The 22,896-nt window shown below is 41.0% G+C and overlaps 1 protein-coding gene across 1 annotated transcript in view; it reads right to left on the bottom strand.

The window, feature by feature from the left end:
• Positions 1–2,488: 2,488 nt before the first annotated feature.
• Positions 2,489–22,896, bottom strand: part of LOC139464863 (uncharacterized) — a 37,842-nt gene continuing 17,434 nt past the window's right edge. The window contains exons 2-5 of the mRNA XM_071246420.1: positions 12,341–12,829; positions 9,102–9,277; positions 5,185–5,439; positions 2,489–4,127 (exon numbers count right to left, since the gene is read on the bottom strand). Coding sequence (XP_071102521.1) covers positions 3,861–4,127; positions 5,185–5,439; positions 9,102–9,277; positions 12,341–12,829 — 1,187 coding nt within the window. The 3' untranslated portion in view covers positions 2,489–3,860. The remainder of the gene's footprint in view (positions 4,128–5,184; positions 5,440–9,101; positions 9,278–12,340; positions 12,830–22,896) is intronic.

Raw genomic sequence — 22,896 nt, 5'->3', positions numbered from 1 at the left:
ATTTGAAGTATGTTTTTGTATCGTAAATACGATGTATTGAGAATAAAATTGTATTGGCTCGTATTATGAAATTTGTACCTTTGTAAGTTTGTTGTTTAACGCCGCACAAAATTGACCCGTAAAGGGAGATGTGATTGTGAGTGCGTGCGTGCGTGCGTGCGTGGTTGTGTGTGTGTGTGTTCTGGATGGTCTGTGTATATTTTCGGGGTGGTGTGTGTGCTTGTTCGGCCTTTCCTCCACAATAATATGACACTCACTCACTTCTGAATAGGTCTTCAGCAACCCATACTTGCTGTAAAAGGCGACAATGCTTGTCGTAAGAGGCGACTAACGGGATCGGGTGGTCAGACTCGCTGACTTGGTTAATGCATGTCATCGTATCCCAAATGTGTAGATCGATGTTTACGCTGTCATTTATATGATTGCCTGGCACAGCATCGATTATTCACAGAATGCCGTCATATGGCTGGAATATTGCTGAGTGCGGCTTTAAACAACAAACAAACAAACTCTAATGACTGAAAACTGAACATATGAATATTTAGGATCCTGGATAACTGCTTACACTAATTCTGTAAGCGACGATTGGTCTGTGTAGTGGCCTCTTTCTGAAGCAATCCTGTGGCGCCGCAATTCGCTGTGTAGAGTTGTCCCCCTTTGGCTTTGCGGAGTTGTACACCTTTGTCATGTCTCCCATTTTCGTACTCATTACGATCCTTGGTGTGATGACTCCAGCGTAAATGAAAGTACACCGAAAATTCATTTAATATTATTTATTTCTTGAGAAAATTTACATATTTTTGCAAATACATAGTTTTTGCAAACACATATGCAATGAACATAATAAAAACTGTAAATAATAACAACACGAGAGAAAATACAACAGAATATCTCGTCAGTAGATATAGACTACATGGCCGTGGTGGAATATATCCCCAGGCTTCGATAACAGACGGGTATGTTCAACTCGCTGTCTGGACTTAACCAAGATAAATGTACTAATTTCCTAAGTACTGAAAACAGCCACTCTGGCTTCTCAGAAGAATGGAAACGAAATTGTCTTAATGTCTGTCAGTGTAGGAAACAACGAATGGTTCAACTGTGGAATAATGTGTCGTGTTCATGGAATCAGTCATCAGTTAGGTACAAGATCAGACTTGGACTGGGAATGGTATTGTTTATTTTATGATGGCATTGTTTATTTTATGATGGCATTCAAGGTCCATTTTGACGTCACGTTTATTTGTGGACATCACATTTGGCGGCGAGAGTGAAAAAGTAAGAAAGAGCTATATGTCCGTTTTTTGGAGTTGGAATAAAATTTATTTAAAGAATCCATGTTACAGGTTCGTTTTCGGGTTGACAAAGAAGTGTAACAAGCACTTGGTTAAAAATCCGAGGAAAAAATCATTTACATGTTTAGAATTTATATTCCCATATTAATAGTACTGAAAAATGCATGTCTGATCTTGCACCTAGATCCACGATGGCGTGTATGCCAAATGGACACGCTTGTGTCCACGTCTAAATCTGGAAGCTCAACATATAACACCACCTTAATAACACAACGCAGACGATAAATCATGTCATTATCATACTTAAGGAGAGGTTCGTAAACAACATGGGAAAACGTTCTTCAATATTCTGCTGTAACGATCAATCATACCAGTGTTTATAATGGCTGCCGCCCACTGAGGGATCTTAACCGCATGTCTACGTTTCTCCAATGGTTACACGTACACGTTCTATAGTCGTGTCGCTGGGCGCCATTCGCGGAACGGGGTTCACGCGCGTTGCCGCATCAAAATAATACACAGTGAAATCTCGTCAGTCCACTCCGTGACGTTTCTGCTGACATCGTCGGAATTACAATCCAGATGATCAAATCATTGGCACGGAGTGATTTTCTTTGTATGGTTATAAATAAACGCGCAAAAACCTTTTCCATATTCATTAGAAACCTCTGCTAAAATCAGTCGATTGTACGACTCCGGCTACAACATATGCATGTGTTTCTGAATCACTATCAAATAGTGATGATAGCAGGTGTTCGCGAACAGGCGAGCGTATCCTGTCCCAATGGTGGTCACCTTCACAAACACATGCAAAGACAAGTCAATTGTTCACCCCCAAAATCACGGGAACATATGGTAAACTTCAAAATAGGAAATTGCATCGGACAGGCTTCTTGTCGGTGATGCGTCAAATTTGGAAATGTCCTCCACATGTCTACCACAAAAGTTTTGTTGCCAACAGGAATCGTAAGAAAGGTAGGGTGTCCGGATTAACAGAATCCGGTTTAACGTGGTTTACAACAGCAATATTTGTCGTGAGTAAATTCTTGCACGTGCACAAATACGAATCCACGATGTTGATAATCTCAGCGGCGGGGGACCCGTGCAACAAAACGACCCAACAACCTTTTGTTAATACAATACTTTAACGATTGCGAATAAACGCTTCTTGGAACAAAGATCTAACCCAGTTGTCGTACCTCCCATACCTCAGCATATACGTACGGTTTACGTAACTCCAAACCTTGACATATACATACGATTGTCGTAGCTCCAAAACCTTGACATATATGTACGATTATTGTAGCTCCAAAACCTTGACATATACGTACGATTATCGTAGCTCTAAAACCTTGACATATACGTACGATTATAGTAGCTCTAAAACCTTGACATATACGTACGATTATCGTAGCTCTAAAACCTTGATATATACGTACGATTGTTGTAGCTCCCATACCTTAAAATATACCTATGGTAGTTGTAACTCTGTAAGTTAAAGTATTTCGACGTGAACATCGCGTTGCGAAATGGAACCATGGGCCCGCTGCCCAAAGCTATCTTAGCGGTAAGGCGGTCTTAAGTTTCATACTTTTAAATAATACATTATTATAGCTTTGTAAAACTGATCCTTGGATATTTTACAAGTGTTTAAGTACAGCAGCCATCGTGTAACGTGCACGTCCCCGTTCCACAAAGCGACCTTAGTGCTAATTTTGTCGTAAATCTGTTTAGGTATGGGAGATACGATTGTTGTAAGATTGCTTTGTGGAAAAAGTCCAGTGAAGCTTGACCTTGAATCAGCGAAGAGGCAACCATTATAACCAAAGTGGATAAACGTAACATGACACACGTTGGACGTGAACAGACCACGAAAACAATCGTCGCAATCCAGAAACAGTTCTCATAGAAGAGTAAAATCATATACATGTACACCAATTGGACTGAATATTTATTTTCCTCGTGATCCGGATTATACCGAGACAGTGACCCGTGACCTGATGACGTCACAGAGGAGTAAACCTGGAGACAAGTCGGGAGAATCCCCAATAAAAAAACAGCACAAATCAACAACTCCGTTGATCGCCACTGAACAAGCTCTCGTTTTATAAAATGACCCATGTATGGTATAGGACAAAATCAAACTTGTTGGGGTAATCTCCCCTGAACACTGAACTCTTCACACCGCAGTCCTTCTTGCACCACTTTACCACATGCGCATCCTATCGGGTGACGAATGTTATCATTGAAATATTCGAAATCGTTGTGTGGTTAACGAACTTGATCGTAAAACGCAGTGTTTAACGATAATCAGCATCAGTGCAAGGTTTATAAGAAGTAACCCACACAAAACGTCTCCAGATAATCTTATTCTTACAAACGTAAACCGCTTGGTCGGGTAGGAAGTTCCCACGTCATCTTTTGGAAAATAAAGGCTATACCCCGAGCACAAGGCTCTACCGTTCTTTCTCGTTCTCGCAATTCTCAAATCTATCTATTCTGATCGTCACCCGCTGACCACCATTCAACAAAGCGAGACATTCAATTATCTCCAATCATTTCTTCTCAGCCCATCCTGTTAAATCCACCGTGTTCATCATAATCATCATCATAGTCATAATCATTCTTTGAGTCGTCATTCCCTGCACGTAAAACCTGCATGAGCCAAACTGCTGTTGGCACGTTCTGGCATCCATAGAAATCTCGGCGTAGTTCACGTGGCGTAAATGGCGGCCTGACGTTGCAGGGGGCACCAAAGATTGTGGTCCGGACCTGATTGTGGCGTCCTTCGCCGAGTTGAGGGGACGAGTGTTTGACAGCGTTACGGCTTTGCTGCAAGAAGAGAAAAGAGAGTGAGTGAGTTGGGTTTAACGCCGCTTTTAACAGTATTCCAGTAATATCGCGGCGTGTCAGCTTAATATGGGAGGAAAGCTCGAAGTGATGCAGGTCTTAGACGTTTACCAGTTCGGTGAAACCCACGAGCACGGGTATGGTGCTGACAAACCTAGAAACATAATCGGGGCGAACCGAAGAGAAAAGTAAATACTACTAACACGAAATATATTTAGTGAGGTGAGGTGAAATTGGGTTTAACGTCGCGTCCAAGATCATTGCACTTATATAGCGACGTGCATGTGGGTGGATGTGTGGCTGCCTGTGCTAGACCGGACTGATGCCGATTTATAGTGCTTGCACACTGAGATACCATGCCGCAGTTTAACATGAATACCCCACTCAGACACAGTATACTGACTCCGAGCCGACCAGTCCTAGCCCCTTAATGCCGCGCGCCAGACAGGGTAACACCAAGTTAACCATCTTTTAGCGTCCGGGGACGCGGCCGGGGATCGAACCCCGAACCTTCCGCTCTCCGGGCGGACGCTCTACCACTATACCACGGAGGCGGTCCAATATATTTAGTGTAATTCAGGGCGTACCTCCAGGTCGCATTGGATGGCCCTAGCGTCATAATTTGTAGTGCAGATTTGCGTCCCTTAGCCGCTGATCTTAGGTTTGACCCCACTCTTACATAGCCTAGTGGTTAAAGCGTTCGCTCGTCACGCCAAAGACCCGGGTTCGATTCCCGACATGGGTACAATGTGTGAAGCCCATTTCTTGTGTCACCCGCCGTGATATTGCTTGAATATTGCTAAAAGCGGCGTAAAATCATACTCACTGACTCACTCATATTTAAAAAGCGACGAAGAATCACCCCATAGCAATTTCTAGTCTTTTTTGTTTTTGGGATGCGCAACTTTAACAGTTTTACCGTATAATTATGGGCTGTCCCAATTTGCCTGTATAGGCATTTTGTGGTGTAAGTGATGTCTGCACATACCCCCTCCCCCACGCACTCACGCGCGCCCACGCATACACACATATAACTAACCTGGTGGACATCAGCTGTGCACATCCGGGTGTGATTACTTCCGGTCCAATGCCTTGTATATTCGTCATCAAATGAATATTCATTACCACGCCCACTGGTGAATACGATTACGTTTCGGTGTTCCGGAGATTTACGAAGTGCGTAGGCGATTTCTCCCGAGTAGCTTTGATCGACGATGAGATGCACGCTCTTTGCTGCACAGTCGGCCAGATCTTCCTTCAGTTCGACGACTGTGTACCGCTCGTTGCCGTCAGCCTGGGAGAACATGGAAACATGCGTCAAACTTCAATAAACTGATACAGAAAACAACCCAGCCGATCTTTTCATATTTCCAAACGAAGAAACGGGTTGGGGTGCTTGTATAATAGCATTTATAATATACTGAAATTACACGGAAAAACAAACATTTCGCTTGGGTGTTGCTAGGATTTTATACTCCATACTATTTAGGCTCAGTTTTAACTTAAAAGATATCTGGTTTTGCAATTGTAGCTGTAAAAATATATAGTCTCCATACAAAATTACAACAATGCTGAAGTTTGAAAAACTAAACTAAACTTATCGCGTAGAAACCAGATGAGATATGTCACGAAAGTGTAATTCTTTGTCGATGTACCCGTGAAGATCCGGGGTACAATAGGTCTTCAACGACCCATGCTTGCCATAAAAGGCGACTATGCTTGTCATAAGAGGCGATTAATGGGATCGGATGGTCAGGCACGCTGACTTGGTTGATGCATGTCGTCAATCCCAATTGCGTGGATCGATGTTTATGATGTCAATCACTGGATTGTCCGGTCCAGACTCGATTATTCACAGACCGCCGTCATATAGCTGAAATATTGCTGAGTTCGGCGTTAGACTACAAACAAACAAACAAATCTGGTCGATAAATACGGACAACAAGCATGGCATTTTAGAAAGTATATTGGTGGACATTTCAATGTGTGTAATGTTGACGGATTTGGTACGTGGCTTAAGTATGGAGCTGGAGGATGCCCTGGACAGTTGGGTCCAGCCTCTGCATCTTGCACCCCATGATGTTCCAGAAGAGTTCCAGCTGGGTGAGATATGGTCGTGATGGCGATCCCCTGAGGAAACTCAGTTACTTATCGAGGACGATCAGTATTCGTGTTGTTGTCTATGGTGACGGGTCTGGTAGCCGGAGGGTGGTACAAAATGTGGTACAACCCTCTGATCCAGGATTTCACGCCTGTCACCAACTTCCAATCATGGTCCAGGCAACCCGACATCTCAACTGATCCACCTCCAAGTGGGACTGGGAGACTGACGTGGCTGGGCATGTATGCCGTGTTTCCTTGCCGCCAGACCCAGAAGCGCCCGTCTGAGACACGGAACAAGAATCTGCTCTCATCCGACCTTTGGATCTTCGTCCATGTCCTCAGGCTCCAGCCACGGCTCGTCAAACATCTTGCCAAACACCTTGCCAAACGGTACCTGTGATGACGATCTGACAGCATGGGACGCTTGGTCATCCTCCTTGACCTCATACCTGTCGATTTCTCAATGTCCGTGATGACCATATTGTCTGTGGGGCTTACAGGTGCTTGTGGTAAAGGGTTAAGTCGCCTTACCAAGGGAAACAGGTCGCGATCTTTGCCTGCTGACGTCACACGAGGCCGCCCAGAACTTCGGCGGCCTTTTACCTCATTACTTTACCGATGTTTCTGTGCTAGTCTGCTTATAACCGAATGGTCCAACCGAGCTGACGACCAACAGGTTTATGGGACATTCCTGCATTAATCATGCCTATTATTCGACACCTTCTGTCGTCAGATAATCTCCGACGAGCCATGACTACAAGAATTAAGACTGCAGTTCAGAATAATTGTGCTTGGAATTGGCGCCGAATGAAAGTCAGAACCGCGCATCATAGCTATGGATGACCATTACCAAAACCATTTTACAAATTACATTCGCGACAGTGATGAACCTCTTCGGAGGGCACTTTACCTTTTTCCAAGGTTTTTATCCAAATTCCACCATATTTTAGTGCAAACGTTTTCATTGCCAAACGCACTGACCTCTATCTCATAGTTTTACAGCATTACGATACTATTTTGTTTAACTTAATCATCCCCTGAACTAAAGAACCTCCGAAAACTATAACTCTCTGAGTCTAAAACCCTTTGAGTGACTGACGAGACGCCGTCTGACTAGAACAGTCAGGCAAGGCAAATCATACCACAACGATAATCACCATTAAATTAAAATGAAACAGTATTCCTTGAATGTGTTTTAAAAGTAAGCCGGCTCCGCAAAAGCGAAATTCTTTTATCTGATAATTTCTCAATAGATTAACAACCGTGTAGAATTTTGAACGTAAGATGACTCTATTAGGAATGTCTGCCAAACCCAATGACCTTTCTGGCGATTCTGGGCTCCGCAATTATATAGTCAGGGGTGGGGTATTTCCGTTGGAGACTGGATATGTTTTGCAGTCGTTCCTTCAAAACACTTATATTTTCCGCGAAAGTTGGAGCAAGACAATTGATTTACATATATTATCTTTTTCATGACATCTAGCATATCCTGTTTGGGGGAAAACCTGGCGACCTGACAAAAACCAAATGCTGTAGTGTTTGTTAACTTTCGTTTTTTAAAGATGCTGGTAATTGATTTAATTTATAAGGGTATATGTCATGAACAAGGGATGACATTATATTGTATTGATCTCAACAATGAAGCGCGGTGACGTATTATGGCTTCAACTGACCTATCAGCATTGAGAATCGCTAAAATGCAAATGTGGAAATGTCGGAAAGTTGTTACAAACGATCATTATACCCTTATGGATAATTTAATATAATATGATATAATATAATACAACGTGGGTTCGATTATTAACATTATTAACAGATGTTAAGACATGGCTGGGTTTACCAAATTCAACCTCAGTGCCGTAGCCAGTCGGGGGAGGGGGGGGGGGGGGGGGATTTTTATATATATATAGAAAACAGTTTTATTTGAATCAAGTTGGGGACAAGTGATACTTGTACAAATATTTGCCCCCCCTGTCAAAAAACGTTAACTACGGCCTTGCTGAGTTAACCAGTGTTAACCAAGCATAACCAGGGGCAGTACCCTAAATAGAACGCATAAATTGCAACCTTAGATTATACAAAAGTCGGCCAGGGAAGGAGAAACACAACGGACATGTGTATTGCTATATCACACAACTAGGAGAGGTGAACAAGTATTACATTTCGTGACAAAGCTGCCATTGTACCTTTTCTATTTTGATGCGCGTAAAACAAGAAAGTTCTAAATAACGCGGAGAACATCAGACAGGGATGTATTATCATTTTCAAAGTTGTATTATTGACTCCATTAAAAGTATCAACAATCGAAAGTTACATTTCCCTGACGCAAATCAGAACACATATACATTATCGATACCTTGTTAATAATATTCAATGATGCTTATATCCATGATTGAATAAATAAATGAAATAAAATAGCTTTAACGATGACGTCACTTGGAGGCTGCTGATCGGAGTACGGGCAACTTAGGTCGTGACGTAAGTATGACGTTAATCAGTTAACAGGTGCTAACATTGATTATTTGTTTGTTGTTGAACGCCGCACTCAGCAATATTCCAGCTATATGACGGCGGTCTGTAAATAATCGAGTCTGGACCAGGCAATCCAGTGATTGACATCATGAGCATCTATCCACGCAATTGGGATCGATGACATGCATCAACCAAGTCAGCGAGTCTGACCACCCCATCCCGTTAGTCGTCTTTTACGACAAGCATAGTCGCCTTTTTTACGGCAAGCGCTAACATTGGTTAAGCAAGGTTAACGTGGGTCGTCCAGGGGTTTGAAACGAGCGCAAGCAGTACTTTAATGTTTCGGTGAAGGGGATCCGCAATTGCAGCGATGAAGCTTACCAAACCATCGTTGTTGACGTCCCACAGATACGACGTGCCATCGTTCCGTGCTGGGTTGTTCATGTAGATGACGAGAGAGTCGACGCAGTGACGAGACATGCACATCTTGCGAATGTGGTAGCGGAAGGCGTGTTTCATGGCCGCCGGATGTACCCGTTGCGGGGGGTCACCAGGAACTGTGGGTAAGATGTAAAAAGAAACTTCAACAGTGGATAACGATGAGAAAGGAGAAGGCTCGGCAAAATAAACAACTTGGCAGTATGAATAAACTATCCCCATCACAACTTTTGGTTTTATCTCATTGCTTCTTCTCCCTTAGAGAGTATTTAACGACATGCAACATGGTTATTGTTTTATGAGACCCGTGCAGATCCGGTTAGAATTGGTCTCCAGCAGCCCATGTTTTTCGTAAGAAGCGACTAACGGGATCGGGTAGTCAAGCTCGGTGACATGATGTCATTCACTGGAGTGTCTGGTCCAGACTCGATTATTAACAGTCCGCCGTCACACAGCTGGAATATTACTGGTTACTGGTTTAATACAAACAACCAAAACTGGTTCATGTATTCAGACATTTAGTGAAATAAAAATCATTGGTTGCATGTTTCTGTCATTTGTTCAAATACATTTCGGCGTTAAACAATAAATCAATAAACCTGGTTCGTGTATCCCCAGTTTTAGAGAAATAGGAAAACATTAGCAGCACGTTTTTTTCATTTTGAAAATTGAATTTCAACCTCCCGACTAAATACTTCATACACATCTCACCGACAGTTTCCAGATTCTTTGCCAGCGGCCATTTGACTACCCGATAGTAGTTCTTTCAATAAGCATTAAATATGATTGACACACACTGTCCTTCCTTCAACGCTCCATTGCGATGGCTTTTACGTTCCTGATCAAGACTAAGTGTTACAGTGAACCACGGTTATAACGAATACGCTTAAAACGAACTTACGGATATAACGAACTTACTTTTTAGGTCCCGACTAGCTGTAGTTATGCTGTATATATGCTTATAACGAACTACGGTTATAACGAACTGAAATTAGTAGTCCCTTTGAGTTCGTTATAACCGTACTTTACTGTAATTACATTCTGTTCACTACCACGAAACTTCAAATTGTGTTCAATTTTCACCTTTTTTCATTTTTCAGATAACAACTATCCTTCCTTACTTAGTACTCCAACTTCTAAATGCCTATCAAAGAAGATATTCTTCTCGATTTTGAAAATATTATTCCCATGAGAAAAAAAACGATGAATATACTTTGATATCCAAGAACTAACAAAAATCTGTCATTCCTATCACAAAACCACTTTTTTCAAAGAAACGTAAACCAAAAACCTATATTTAGGAAACTAGCCGTTTGAACATCACACCTGGAATGGCGTTCTCTAAGACCCAGGCACTCTCACCTACATATTTCTGTCTTTCAAAGAGAAGTCATTTTTCAAGATTAATATCACTTTGACAAGTTCGTATATAATCAGGCTTGCTAAAAACTCAGTGTCTGAAAAAACTTGCCTGGGAAAAGGTTTGAGATTCGGAGCCTGTGTTAGAAATGTCGAACGCAAAGAAGCATAACAATAGTACCCTGCCAGATGTTATCATTTAGCCGTTCCCCATTGTCCGATCGGGGAACTCACCTTTAGATGTTGGACTGAAATACCAGGTATTTGAATGAAAATCTCTTTGATGTGCCGCATTGTCAATTACGCATCGACTTGACCTACTTAGTGTTCATGGAAATAAGATAGGTAAATATATATGTATGCGAATCTCGCAGTAAGGGTTTAGGCTTCGCCGTTCGTTAGTTTCAAGCCGTCTGTGAAATTTTACACTATAAATCATGCCAGTGAAGAGGTATGTTTCTCATAAAATCTGAATTATGGCTTATTAGTGTATGATATATGAGATTCCGTGAATATTTGGCTGCACACATGTATTAATATATGATACATTTTTTAGCTGAAATCGTTTTATGATGACACATATATTTGGAAATGCATGTTTTGTATTTGATAGACAAGACACATTCAAAATAATCAGGCGGGTCTGCCCTCTGTTACATTTTTTAGCTGAATTTCGGTTTATGATGACAAATATATTTGGAAATGCATGTTTTGTATTTGATCGACAATACACATTCAAAATAATCAGGCAGTTCTGCCTTCTGTGTTTGTAACAAAACGTATAACGACATAACATATACAACTAACACACTTTTTATCGTATGACTATATTTCATCTGTCGTGGCTGGTGGGTATCGCAACACACAGCCTCCTAATTATGGGTGTTCTTTAACTTATTTAGAGTGGAAAGTATCGCAACCGCGGGGCATTCAATAGTGAACACATGCTTATCTAGGTTTGAGATACTTTTCTAGTAAAAGATAAACTGGTGTAAAATGGAATTGAGAAAAAATCGAACGCAGAGCGAAAGAGTTATTAAATACCACCCACGTACACTATTTTACAGCGTCTTAATCTCCAATAGTATACAAAGTTTCCATGTTTTAATAATGCGTCATCGTAAAATGTCAACTGATAGCCATCATTCTAATACAGAGTAGCATAAGGTATCTTTGTATATTAGAACGAATGAGTTAAAAGCATGGATCTTTGACTCAAGTATATGAAATACATAAATATATTCAAGATCAATGCTAGATATTTGTTCATCTCATTATTCTAGAACTTATTCTATACTTTTGAACTAAAATATCCTTTTCTTTCGGTGATATGACGGATTGCAATATAATGGAAAATATTAAAATGCCTCCTTATGGACCTTGGGGCTACCTTATGTTTTGCGGACAACTTGACCGCTGTTGATGAGTTGTGAATAGGGTTTGTTTCAAAATATTTTTATTGTATTTTCTGCAATACCGAAGTGTGTTCAGTGAACGAAGATTCCTCAGCACTCATTGCAATTCCGTATATGAAATAAGAACGACAGCAAATTATGCCAAATGTTCTTGCATCGGGGGCGGTCGGGTAGCCTAGTGGTTAATGCGTTCGATCGCCACCCGGGTTCGACTCCCGAGATGGGTACTATGTTTGAAGCCAATTTCTGGTGTCTCCCGCCGTGATATTGCTGGAATATTGCTAAAAGTGCGTAAAACAATACTCACTCACCCACTCTTGCATCGACCAACTTCTACACTCAATGAGCAATAGCTGGCTCCTGCCTCAGACGTAACATTGAAACTCCACCTTTAATTACGGTACTTACTTTGTAAAGATGGTGATCCATTGGCAAAAAACACTTTAATATTTCTTCTCTTAAATCCATTATTTCTGAGCATTTTAAAAACCAGTTCAACGTTCATTTTGTGCCTTTTACCGGTGCTTTGTCTATTCCAACCCCCTGACAAAATCACCGCCTGGTCACAAATTTCCAAGGGTCGACAACTGCTCTTCACCGTTTCATGTGTTGTGGAACATCTCCTGGTATTGTCACGGATATGGTTGCAGATTAAACCCGTGGTCTCGTTCAGTAATCTCAACTCTGGACATCTACCAAAGCCTGCAAGGCCAGAGTAACATCTTAAATGATTGTGACGTGTCGTCATGTAATGTCCGCCATCTTGGTTATTGGCCCGATGCACCACGGGAAGGAAGTTAATCTCACACCGTCTTGCAAAGTTGCGTCTTCTTGAACGTCTTTCTAAGGCATTCTTGCACCTCCGCCTTAAGGCTAAACGTATGCACTCTCCTTTATCTGCAACATAAATATGAATCCATGGCTAATACATCAGTATTTTTCAAAATTAACATTATCTAGGGCTGGATAAAGTATACTACACAATACAAAATAAGGAACACCAAATTTGGAAAGATGTGTGTTGCAATACCCACCAGCCATGACAGATTAACAATATGAAAGATTCGGGTGTTCCTTTACTTACTCATCTTCCCGAGGCAAGTGAGTTAACTGACTATAAAAGTCCAGTTTCCACCCTTGCCGAACTAGGCTGGTATTATGGAGTTACATTTTGGCTGGACTAACGAGTCTATGCATAGTCCCATCAAAGTCGCGCACCAAAATCGAAATCCGGTTCGTAAAGTGTCATGCAGATTTCGGTCGACTGCAGGATTTGCAAAGCATGTGCACCGCTAACTCGTTGTCAACGGATATTTTCTAAATCTTTTCATGCTTTTAATCAAGGTGCTCACGTGATTTGATGCACTTCGCGATGTAAGACTCGTTTTATCACAATATAGATCTTGATTATCAATCAGATCGTCTTGACTGGGCGCCACCGTTTTCTTTGAAGCAAATGCAGGTAATACGAGTGGTTGAATCTGATTGGTCAATAGGAGAGGCATAGAAAGGACATAACTCGTAATAGCCACTGGTAGCGCTACGATAGAGCCCAGGAATTCCAGCCTAGTTCGGCAAGGGTGGAAACTGGACTTTTAAAGTCAGTTAACTCTCTTGCCTCGGGAAGATGTTACTTACTTTGAGTAGTACATAAGTGTCGACCAGATATGAGGTACAGTAAACTACGGTTATAACGAACTCAAAGGGACCACTAATTTTAGTTCGTAATAATCGTAGTTCGTTATAAGCATACGGCATATATGTAACAAATGGTATAATACAATTATGTTACCGTATTCGACGTAATAAGCGCCCAGCTCTAATAAGCGCCCACGGCGATATTTGCTAATATATTGGCTAGTGAACAATCCCAATTAGCACCCCTTCCGATTGATCAATGTACACAAGACTTATTTATTCGTGTATAATATGCACTCGTGAGATATATGCACCCTTAATTATGGGCAATTAAATACTCGAAAATATAACTGTCGTGTATAATTTCGGGCTGTCAGCATAAACCACGAAATTTACGATCTTTCAATTCTGTTTTTTTCTCACTAAAATTATATTCCAATAAGACCAAGGGGGCACGGGTGGCCCAGTCGTCTAAGGCGCCGCGATCGCTTTGCACAGTTGCGTCCCCTGGGCACGCCAGAAACCTATGATTGTGGGTTCGAATCCCAGTTCGCCCCGATTATGTTTCTAGGTTTGTCAGCACCATACCCGTGCTCGTGGGTTCACCGAAGTGTTAAACGTCTGAGACCTGCATCACTTCGGGCTTTCCTCTCACATTAAGCTGACACGCCGTGATGTAACTGGAATACTGTTAAAAGCGGCCTTAAACCTAACTCACCCACTCACTCTAATAAGAGCCCCCTATTTCTAATTTTGAGAGCGCCCTGGGCGTTTATTACGTCGAATACGGTATGTTAAATCCATCGCCTAGGACAGTAAATACAAAACGTCCAAGTAAGATAATAACCAGCTGGGGTTATCCGCCCAAACAGATTCCATTTGGCGTAAAAGGAAAAATAGAGGTGACAACTGCATGAACTGAACACCAGTGATGACACCCTGCGTTCGCGATAAGTGTGAGCATGTCCTGTCCTACAGGTAGCACGCGTTACTGGCACAATATGCATGAAATGTTAAATGTTTGTTGCCCGACGCCGAGAAACGTAAACACATGTAAACAAACTCGACAAAACCCTTTCCCCAATCATAGTCCATTTTATAATTCTGAATACATCATTAGAATGTGGGTCGGTCGTGTAGCCTAGTGGTTAAAGCGTTCGCTCGTCACGCCGAAGACCCGGGTTCAATTCCCGACATGGGTACAATGTGTGAAGCCCATTTCTAGTGTCCCCCGCCGTGATATTGCTGGAATATTGCTAAAAGCGGCGTAAAACCATACTCACTCACTCATTCGTTAGCATGTGTTTATGAATCAAATGTTTAAAGATAACTGAACATATAAGAGGTGTAAACTAGTACAGTTTAACACTTTTCATCAAGAAATGTTTGAAATCATTTTGTGACGACCTAATTCCAGGGTAACATACTTTACGGGCACTTGATGATAGACAAAGAATCATCACTCAACAATATCTACTTTTTACAGAATACTTTTTTTCAGAATACTTTTTGCAGAATTGTCAATTTGTGAATCTATTTGTTGGTGAATATGTTTACCTCTTTCTGCTTGTAAACGCGACAATAAATCACGTGATGTTTTAACCCTTTATGTCCTGGTTAACTGAGCCATGCGATATATGTTTATTGGCGTTTTATTGGCTTCGTGTTGAGCTATGCCGTTGTTCAAGCCTTGTGATATTTTGAACAGTGAGGAGTAAAGCATTAAAACCCTGTCCACAGTCATGAGATCTCTTCTAAAAGCAGTACAGTGTACGATTCCGACTATTACGTAAGCATGTGTTCATAAATAACTATTAAATATTGACGATAACAGGTTTTCGCGAAAAGGGGAGCCCCGTCACAAACACATGCAAAGGCAATACAACTGTTCGTCTGAAAAAGCGAGGGAAAACAGGGAATTGCATTTTTCGGATATCACGTTTGTCACTGATGCGTGAAATTTAGAAATGTCCCCCACATGTCTGACATAAAACGTTCTGAAAATTTTACGAAGGACTTCAATGTTGTTACCCTGATCAAGCAGCTGTTAAGCAAATGTCATGTGACGCTTTATGATTTTTTTTGTATGAGGATGCTCAATTGTGCCTCAAAGGTTGTGAAATATAGACACAAGAGATTTCACCCCTGTTGTCATACAGTTTTCTGAATACCATTTTAGATCTAAATATGAAACAGGCGAGGCGTTTTCACATGCCTCTTGTATTTCTAGCTCTTATAGCAACAGTCAAAGAAAGGGAATTAGTGAAACATCTCAGATCATCGATATACCTGAAGCTTAAGTTACACTTCTTGGCCATATTCTCTCGGTTTGATTTTGCCAATTCAAACAGAAATTCTAACTCCCATGCATAAAAAAACAGTTCCGCAATACTGACATATATTCCTGAGATTAGCGTCTGACAATGATCTGTATCCGGAGGATTAGCGATACAAATTAAACGCCAATGGCGACACGTGTTCAAGGCAGTGACAACAGTCAGATGCGTAGGCGAATAAACCCATCGTTTTCTAACACCAAGGGTATTAAACAGCGTATACAGGTAATTCTCGACATTTCATTAACGTTACCCTCCCTGCAGTCATTAAAAGATGGCGCGAGATACCACTGTTAATTCTCGCGAGAACGAGATCTCGCCCTGAGCAAAAGAAAATGGCGGCGCTGTGTGTGTTGAGAGATTGCCGTGACTTAGCGTCGTTTTGAGTGTGAATGTATTGGCGTGTGTGGTCTATGTTAACCTCTTCAGGAGCAGTGTAAGCGTGTTTATTTGCTACATGGGCGATCGCCGATAAGCCGCGGGTACACCGAGATACGCGTGGGGTCTAACACTCCTCGGCCGAATGTTTTAATCGCTCAAGCTTGTATTGACATGGATTATGGTTGGAATCGATTTTTATGTCAGAACATATACTCATAATCTAATTTCTTAACTTTCAGTTGAATAATACTGTTGTAATTCGTGTTGAATCACTCACTAACTAATGAATAAAACAAAAACATTTATGTTGGCCAGATCGGTTTGAAAAAATAACGACCTCAGAGCTTTACTCTTCAAATATTTTTCAACAATTTATCCGTTGATAAACACCAAATTTGAGACTCTTGAATTTCTCCAAAAGCATACTGTTAAATGGAAACTAAAATCGGATGACTGTCAAATAAGTAACAAAATAATTCTTTTGACCACTATTTTATTGCGTTGGTAGTGGTATGTACCTTTAGAGTGTGGTACAGGGATGAACTTATTTCGAAATGGACAAGTTTGAAAAAAAGTGTGGTCACTTCAAACTAATTGATAGTTGGTTATATCAAGTAAGTAGTGATGTTTTCAGTACACACTGTACGAGGCGATCAGGAAGCCTCGTGGTGAAGCCTTTTCTCGTCACGCCGAAGACCCGGGTTCGATTCCCGACTTGGGTACAACGTGTGAAGCCCATTTCTGGTGTCCCCCGTCGTGATATTGCTGGAATATTGCTAAAACCATAAACTCACCCCAGTACACACTGTAGCCTATATCGTTTGATATTCTTGGTACCAAAGTTTCGTTGTGCTTTAATATCAGTAGACCAGGCCCTTGTTTCACAATCTGTTTCGTTGTACATAAATGTCAATATACCAGGCCCTAGTTTCACAATCTGTTTCGTTGTACATAAATGTCAATATACCAGGCCTTTGTTTCAGAGATCGTTTCGTTGTACATAAATATCAGCAGACCAGGCCTTTGTTTCACAGATTGTTTCGTTGTACATAAATGTCAGCAGACCAGGCCTTTGTTTCACAGATTGTTTCGTTGTACATAAATGTCAGTAGACCAGGCCTTTGTTTCGCAGATCGTTTCGTTGTACATAAATGTCAGTAGGCCAGGCCTTTGTTTCACACATCTTTTCGTTGTGCCTTAATGTGAGTCGACCAGGCCCTTGTTTCACAATCTGTTTCGTTGTATATTAATGTCAGTAGACCAGGTTCTTGTTTCACAATCTATTTCGTTGTACATTGATGGCAGTAGAGCAGGCCCTTGTTTCACAGTCTATTTCGTTGTACATTGATGGCAGTAGACCAGGTTCTTGTTTCACAGTCTATTTCGTTGTACATTAATGTCAGTATACCAGGCCCTTGTTTCACAATCTGTTTCGTTGTGGTTTAATGTCAGTAGACCAGGCCCTTGTTTCACAATCTGTTTCGTTGTGGTTTAATGTCAGTAGATCAGGCCCTTGTTTCACAATCTGTTTCGTTGTGGTTTAATGTCAGTAGACCAGGCCCTTGTTTCACAATCTGTTTCGTTGTGGTTTAATGTCAGTAGACCAGGCCCTTGTTTCACAATCTGTTTCGTTGTGGTTTAATGTCAGTAGACCAGGCCCTTGTTTCACAGATCGTTTCGTTGTACATTGAAGTCAGTAGACCATGTTCTTGTTTCACAAATCGTTTCGTTGTGGTTTAATGTCAGTAGACCAGGTTCTTGTTTCATTATACAATAAACATAGCAGGAAATATTTCTTTGTTATATATACAGGTAAATATCAATATAGACATATCTAATAGAAGTACCAAATATATGAAGCTATCTGACATTCTGTTGCACCAACCATCCGCCCACAAAACACTCGGAAAAAATCATTTAAAAAAGGCATAAAAAACAGCCAATGACAGTCCAAACTCAATCAAGGGCTCTCAAAAAGAATAATCAGCATAACTTAAAAACTCAGACAATAAAGACCGCTAAAATATAGACCACACAGGTATTAATGGAGCGTTATTTGTAACGGTATGCGGTACACTTCTACACCAAGGCGACACTGTAATATAACACCATTTCTTTGTCCATGTAAACACTTTTTTGTAATTGAACAGTATCTTTCGATTGATTTGAGTGATTCAATTTACAGTTTAATTATGCTTTGAAGACAAACAGCCATTCCAAACACATCACCCACTTTAACGCAAGCCTAGCCGTGGGCCTTTACGCTTACCAAGCATGTCGTTAGGAGGACTCGGTAACACCGACAAGGAGACGGATTTTGTATTAATCTTGTATAAATATTTATTATTGGTTCGCGTACCTCTTCACAACGCTTCATTGCGCATGCGCGATTTGTAATGAGTCCCGTTTCAACAGAGCGTTTCCTGCTTCAGGGAACAGCGTGGTCGTTACATTACGCTTGCTCGATCCGGGCTGGAATAAGAACCAACATAACCCTGCTCCTGTGTAATCCAAATGACAATGTGCACTATCAACCTACATGTTTACTTGTGCTCGATTCGGGCTGGTAAAGAATCTAGGTGATTTTTAACCTGTATCATCAATAAAATCGCGTTGAACGCTTAGGTATTTTCGGATGTGATGGTGTAATATACAATCTTTAAAGTGTTTTTGCTAATGTGTTAAAGGGGCCTTTCGAGAACAAAACAACTTCCAACAACAATATAGGCTTGCATGCTGTAAAGCTGATAAGTAGATGTGATCACAGATCGCTGTGACGACCCCTTTCTGATGTTATTATTTGGTACGTGGAAAATGTAGGTCCGATACCCGAAATATTTATTCAGATGCTCGAACCTGACACTCCTTTGACATTCTTTTTTTAAAAAGAATTGCCATTTTCTTTGATTTACGTAAGGTATTTCATAATTAGATATATGCATAAAAATTAAGAGATACATAAAAAATTGCCGGAAGACTCTATAAGACAGATGACTTCAACTTTCAAAGTTAGATGTTTTTCGCATCAGCTGTGTGTTGAAACTGGGAGATATGCTGATATCCCACGTATCAGAAGACTATGTTGTGTTTGTAATGCTGGGTATGTGCAGGACGAGTTTCATTTAGTGTTAGTTTGCTCCGGTTATAACAAGCTACGCATGGATCACTTATAACAAGCTACGCGTCGATCACTTACCACCAATATTTTTTGAATATCCGACCAAAAAAATTTTTTAATATCATTATGTCTACAACTGATTGTAAATTAATTGAACATCTAGCTATCTATATCTATCAAGCGGTGTCACTTCGTAGTACATTATTGTCACAACAATAACAGCTGTGTACATCACCTCCATTGTAATACAAATGTAACTATGGGCCTATGGCCTACACTTACGAAAATAAACCGAATTGAATTCAACTTTCAAATAGTCAATTTTTCCCTTTAGGTCGCGTAATGTGCCATCATCTCCAACCTTTGGTGTCTATTTCGAAACTTTTGAGATACAATCGAGCATGTTCTTTCTATGGAGATGTCTGATTATGGACATTATTTTAATATTTTAATAAAGAGATTCCCCAATTACACGTATCATGCTTTTAACAATGTTTTTCTGAGAAACGTTCCTGGGTCCGTCTAAAAAAACGAAAGAACATACACAGTGACAATAATGAAATCACAACGACCATGGAACCTCATTAATTCGGCATGTGCTACAGTAAACTAATTTTAGTTCGATATAACCGTAGTTCGTTATAAGCATATATACAACATATTTACAGCAAATGGCCGGGACTAAAATATGTTCGTTATATCCGTCAATTCGCTATAAGCGTGTTTGTTTTAAACGTAGTTTACTGTATTTTCTAACGAAATCGTCCGGATTAACGAATCATGGATACCTGGTAATGCCTTTTTTTATAAATGGACGTCACATCTGTTGTTGTCCGGGACAGGGCTTTCGAATTAACGGTGTCCAGACTAACAGGATTTGGCTGCATCTAAATATTGGAAGTGAGTGAGTATGGTTTTACGCCGCTTTTAGCAATATTCCAACAATGTAACAGCGGGGGCCACCGGAAATGGGCTTCACACATTGTACCCATGTGGGGAATCGAACCCGGGTCTTCGGCGTGACGGTCAACGGTTTAGCCTCAAGGCTATTACATCGCCCCTTAAATGTTGGACGTAGGTGGAACGTAGACTCATAGCATCTTTAACATACCAAGCAAAATTGTAATGTGTACGTGAGTTAACATAGGAAGGTGTATACAAGGTATATCTGAGACGAATTTCAATGATAATGAGGGCGGCGACGTTCATCTTCAATGGACCCGTGAAGATCCGGTGTAGAATAGGTCTTCAGCAACCCATGCTTGCTGTAAAAGGCGACTAAGATGATCGGGTGGTCAGGCTCGCCGACTTGGTTGAAGCATGTCATCGATCCCCATTGCGTGGATCGATGCTCATGATATCAATCACTGGATTGTCTCGTCCAGACTCGATTATTTACAGACCGCCGCCATATAGCTGGAACATTGCTGAGCGCTGCGTAAAACAACCAACCAACCAGTCATCTTCAATGATGATCAGCTTAAAATTATAATTGTCGAGGTACGCTACCTCTTCTAGTCCCATATCATGACTGTGAAATATTTAACTTAATCAAAACGGGCCCAGAAGACAAAAATAACAGGTCTAGCTAGCTATATTGACAAATTCAGCATTATGAAAATAAATTATCGTGCAACAAAGGATTTCACAGACAATATGTTCGTCTACACCCATTCGCCATGTATTTATTTAGATCGGCGATGTAGCAGTTCTCAACAGGGTAACTCTGTTCTGTGAATGTCTGTTTTCCATTAATAACTTTAACATTATTGCTAATACCGAGTACATATTTAAACAATCTCCCATGGAATTGTTGGCTCCAATTGTTCCGTTTGGTAGGGTTACAATCTTAATAACGTTTAAATTTAAGAAAGACGTAACAGTTTGTAACTAAGAATCGCCAGTTTGTGATCTGATATATCAACTATTTGAAGTTAATCTATTTATAAAAAGTGTCTAACAGACCAATTGTAAGACACTAAAGAAACAAAGACATGCCAAACTAGTAAACTACGGTTATAACGAAATAAAAAGGCCACTAATTTTAGTTCGTTATAACCGTAGTACATTTGCACGAGATATTTGTGTTTCAGCGTCTTTGTTAACTTGGTTGTTTAAAGCCACACTGAAATATATTCCAGCTATATGACGGCGGTCTGTAAATAATCGCGTCATGACCAGACAATCCAGTGATTAACATCATGCTTACCTATCTCCGTGATTGGGATACGATGACATGCATAAACCAAGTCAGCGAACCTGACCACCCGATCCCGTTAGTCGCCTCTTGGGTTGCTGAAGACCAATTCTAACATGGATCTTCATTAGTTTGTGTCTCCATATGAAAATAACAGTACACTGTCCACTGGCCATTTCAGGCTTGTTTCTGTACACGTAATAAAACTAAATCCTGCCCCAAGACTGTGGAATATATGTATTTTATAAAACCAAAAGCAATCTAGATAAAAAGAGCAAGTATTGAAGCAAATCAGCATCAGGACTTTTTTCAGGATTTTATGCACGATATCTTAGTCTACATGAACTCACTCCGTGCTTATTACAACAGATGCCTGACAAGTTCGGGACTGTTGATTTCTCTCACGAAGCTGCCTCCATGGCTAAGCGCAACACTAAGAACCTAGGTTGATATTTAGATTTATCACTGCCAAAGGAATGTCGCATATGGATCGAAAATGGGCGAAATGTCATCAATTGATATATAACGTCTATATCTGCATCATTATCTGTAGACGTTGAACATTCCACATATTATCGAATAGGAGCCGACGTAGCATTCTGGAAGACGCGAGAGTGAGTGAGTTGTTTTTAAAGCCGCTGTGTGTCCGCTACTAATGGCGGAAAGCCTGAAGTGATGCAGGTCTTAGACGTTTACCAATTAGATGAAACTCACGATCCTGGGTGGGGTACTGACAAACCCGGGATAAGACCGGAGATGACTCTGGGTGAGTGAGTGAGAGTGAGTGAGTGAGTGAGTCGTCTAAGGCGCCTCGATTCGCTGTGCAGTGTTGCGTCCCTTGGGCACGCCAGAAACCTATGATTGTGGGTTCGAATCCCGGTTTTCCCCGATTATGTTTCTAGGTTTGTCAGCACCATACCCGTGCTCGTGGGTTTCACCGAAGTGGTAAATGTCTGAGACCGGCATCACTTCAGGCTTTCCTCCCACATTAAGCTGACACGCTGCGATATAACTAGGATACTGTTAAAAGCGGCGTTAAACACAACTCACTCACTCATTTACTCTGGGATTCGAACTCTCGTCCATCGGATCTTGACAGCTAAGCTGAGACAGTCTGATAACCTTGATTTATCAGTGAACATGATAGCAAGCACATCAATGAATCTTTTCTCCTGCCAAGGAGAGTCAGTGTATGCTGTTTTACACCGCAAAAAGCACAATTTCAGCTAAATCGTTTGGCCCTGCAAAAGTCGGACCAAGACAAACCGGAGGTTGATAGCATGAACATATAAGC

The sequence above is a fragment of the Haliotis cracherodii genome, unplaced genomic scaffold, assembly GCF_022045235.1.
Source record: "Haliotis cracherodii isolate W230 unplaced genomic scaffold, xgHalCrac1.p SCAF_17, whole genome shotgun sequence".
In the NCBI taxonomy this organism is placed as follows: domain Eukaryota; kingdom Metazoa; phylum Mollusca; class Gastropoda; order Lepetellida; family Haliotidae; genus Haliotis; species Haliotis cracherodii.
This window is presented reverse-complemented; position numbering and strand designations above follow the sequence as displayed.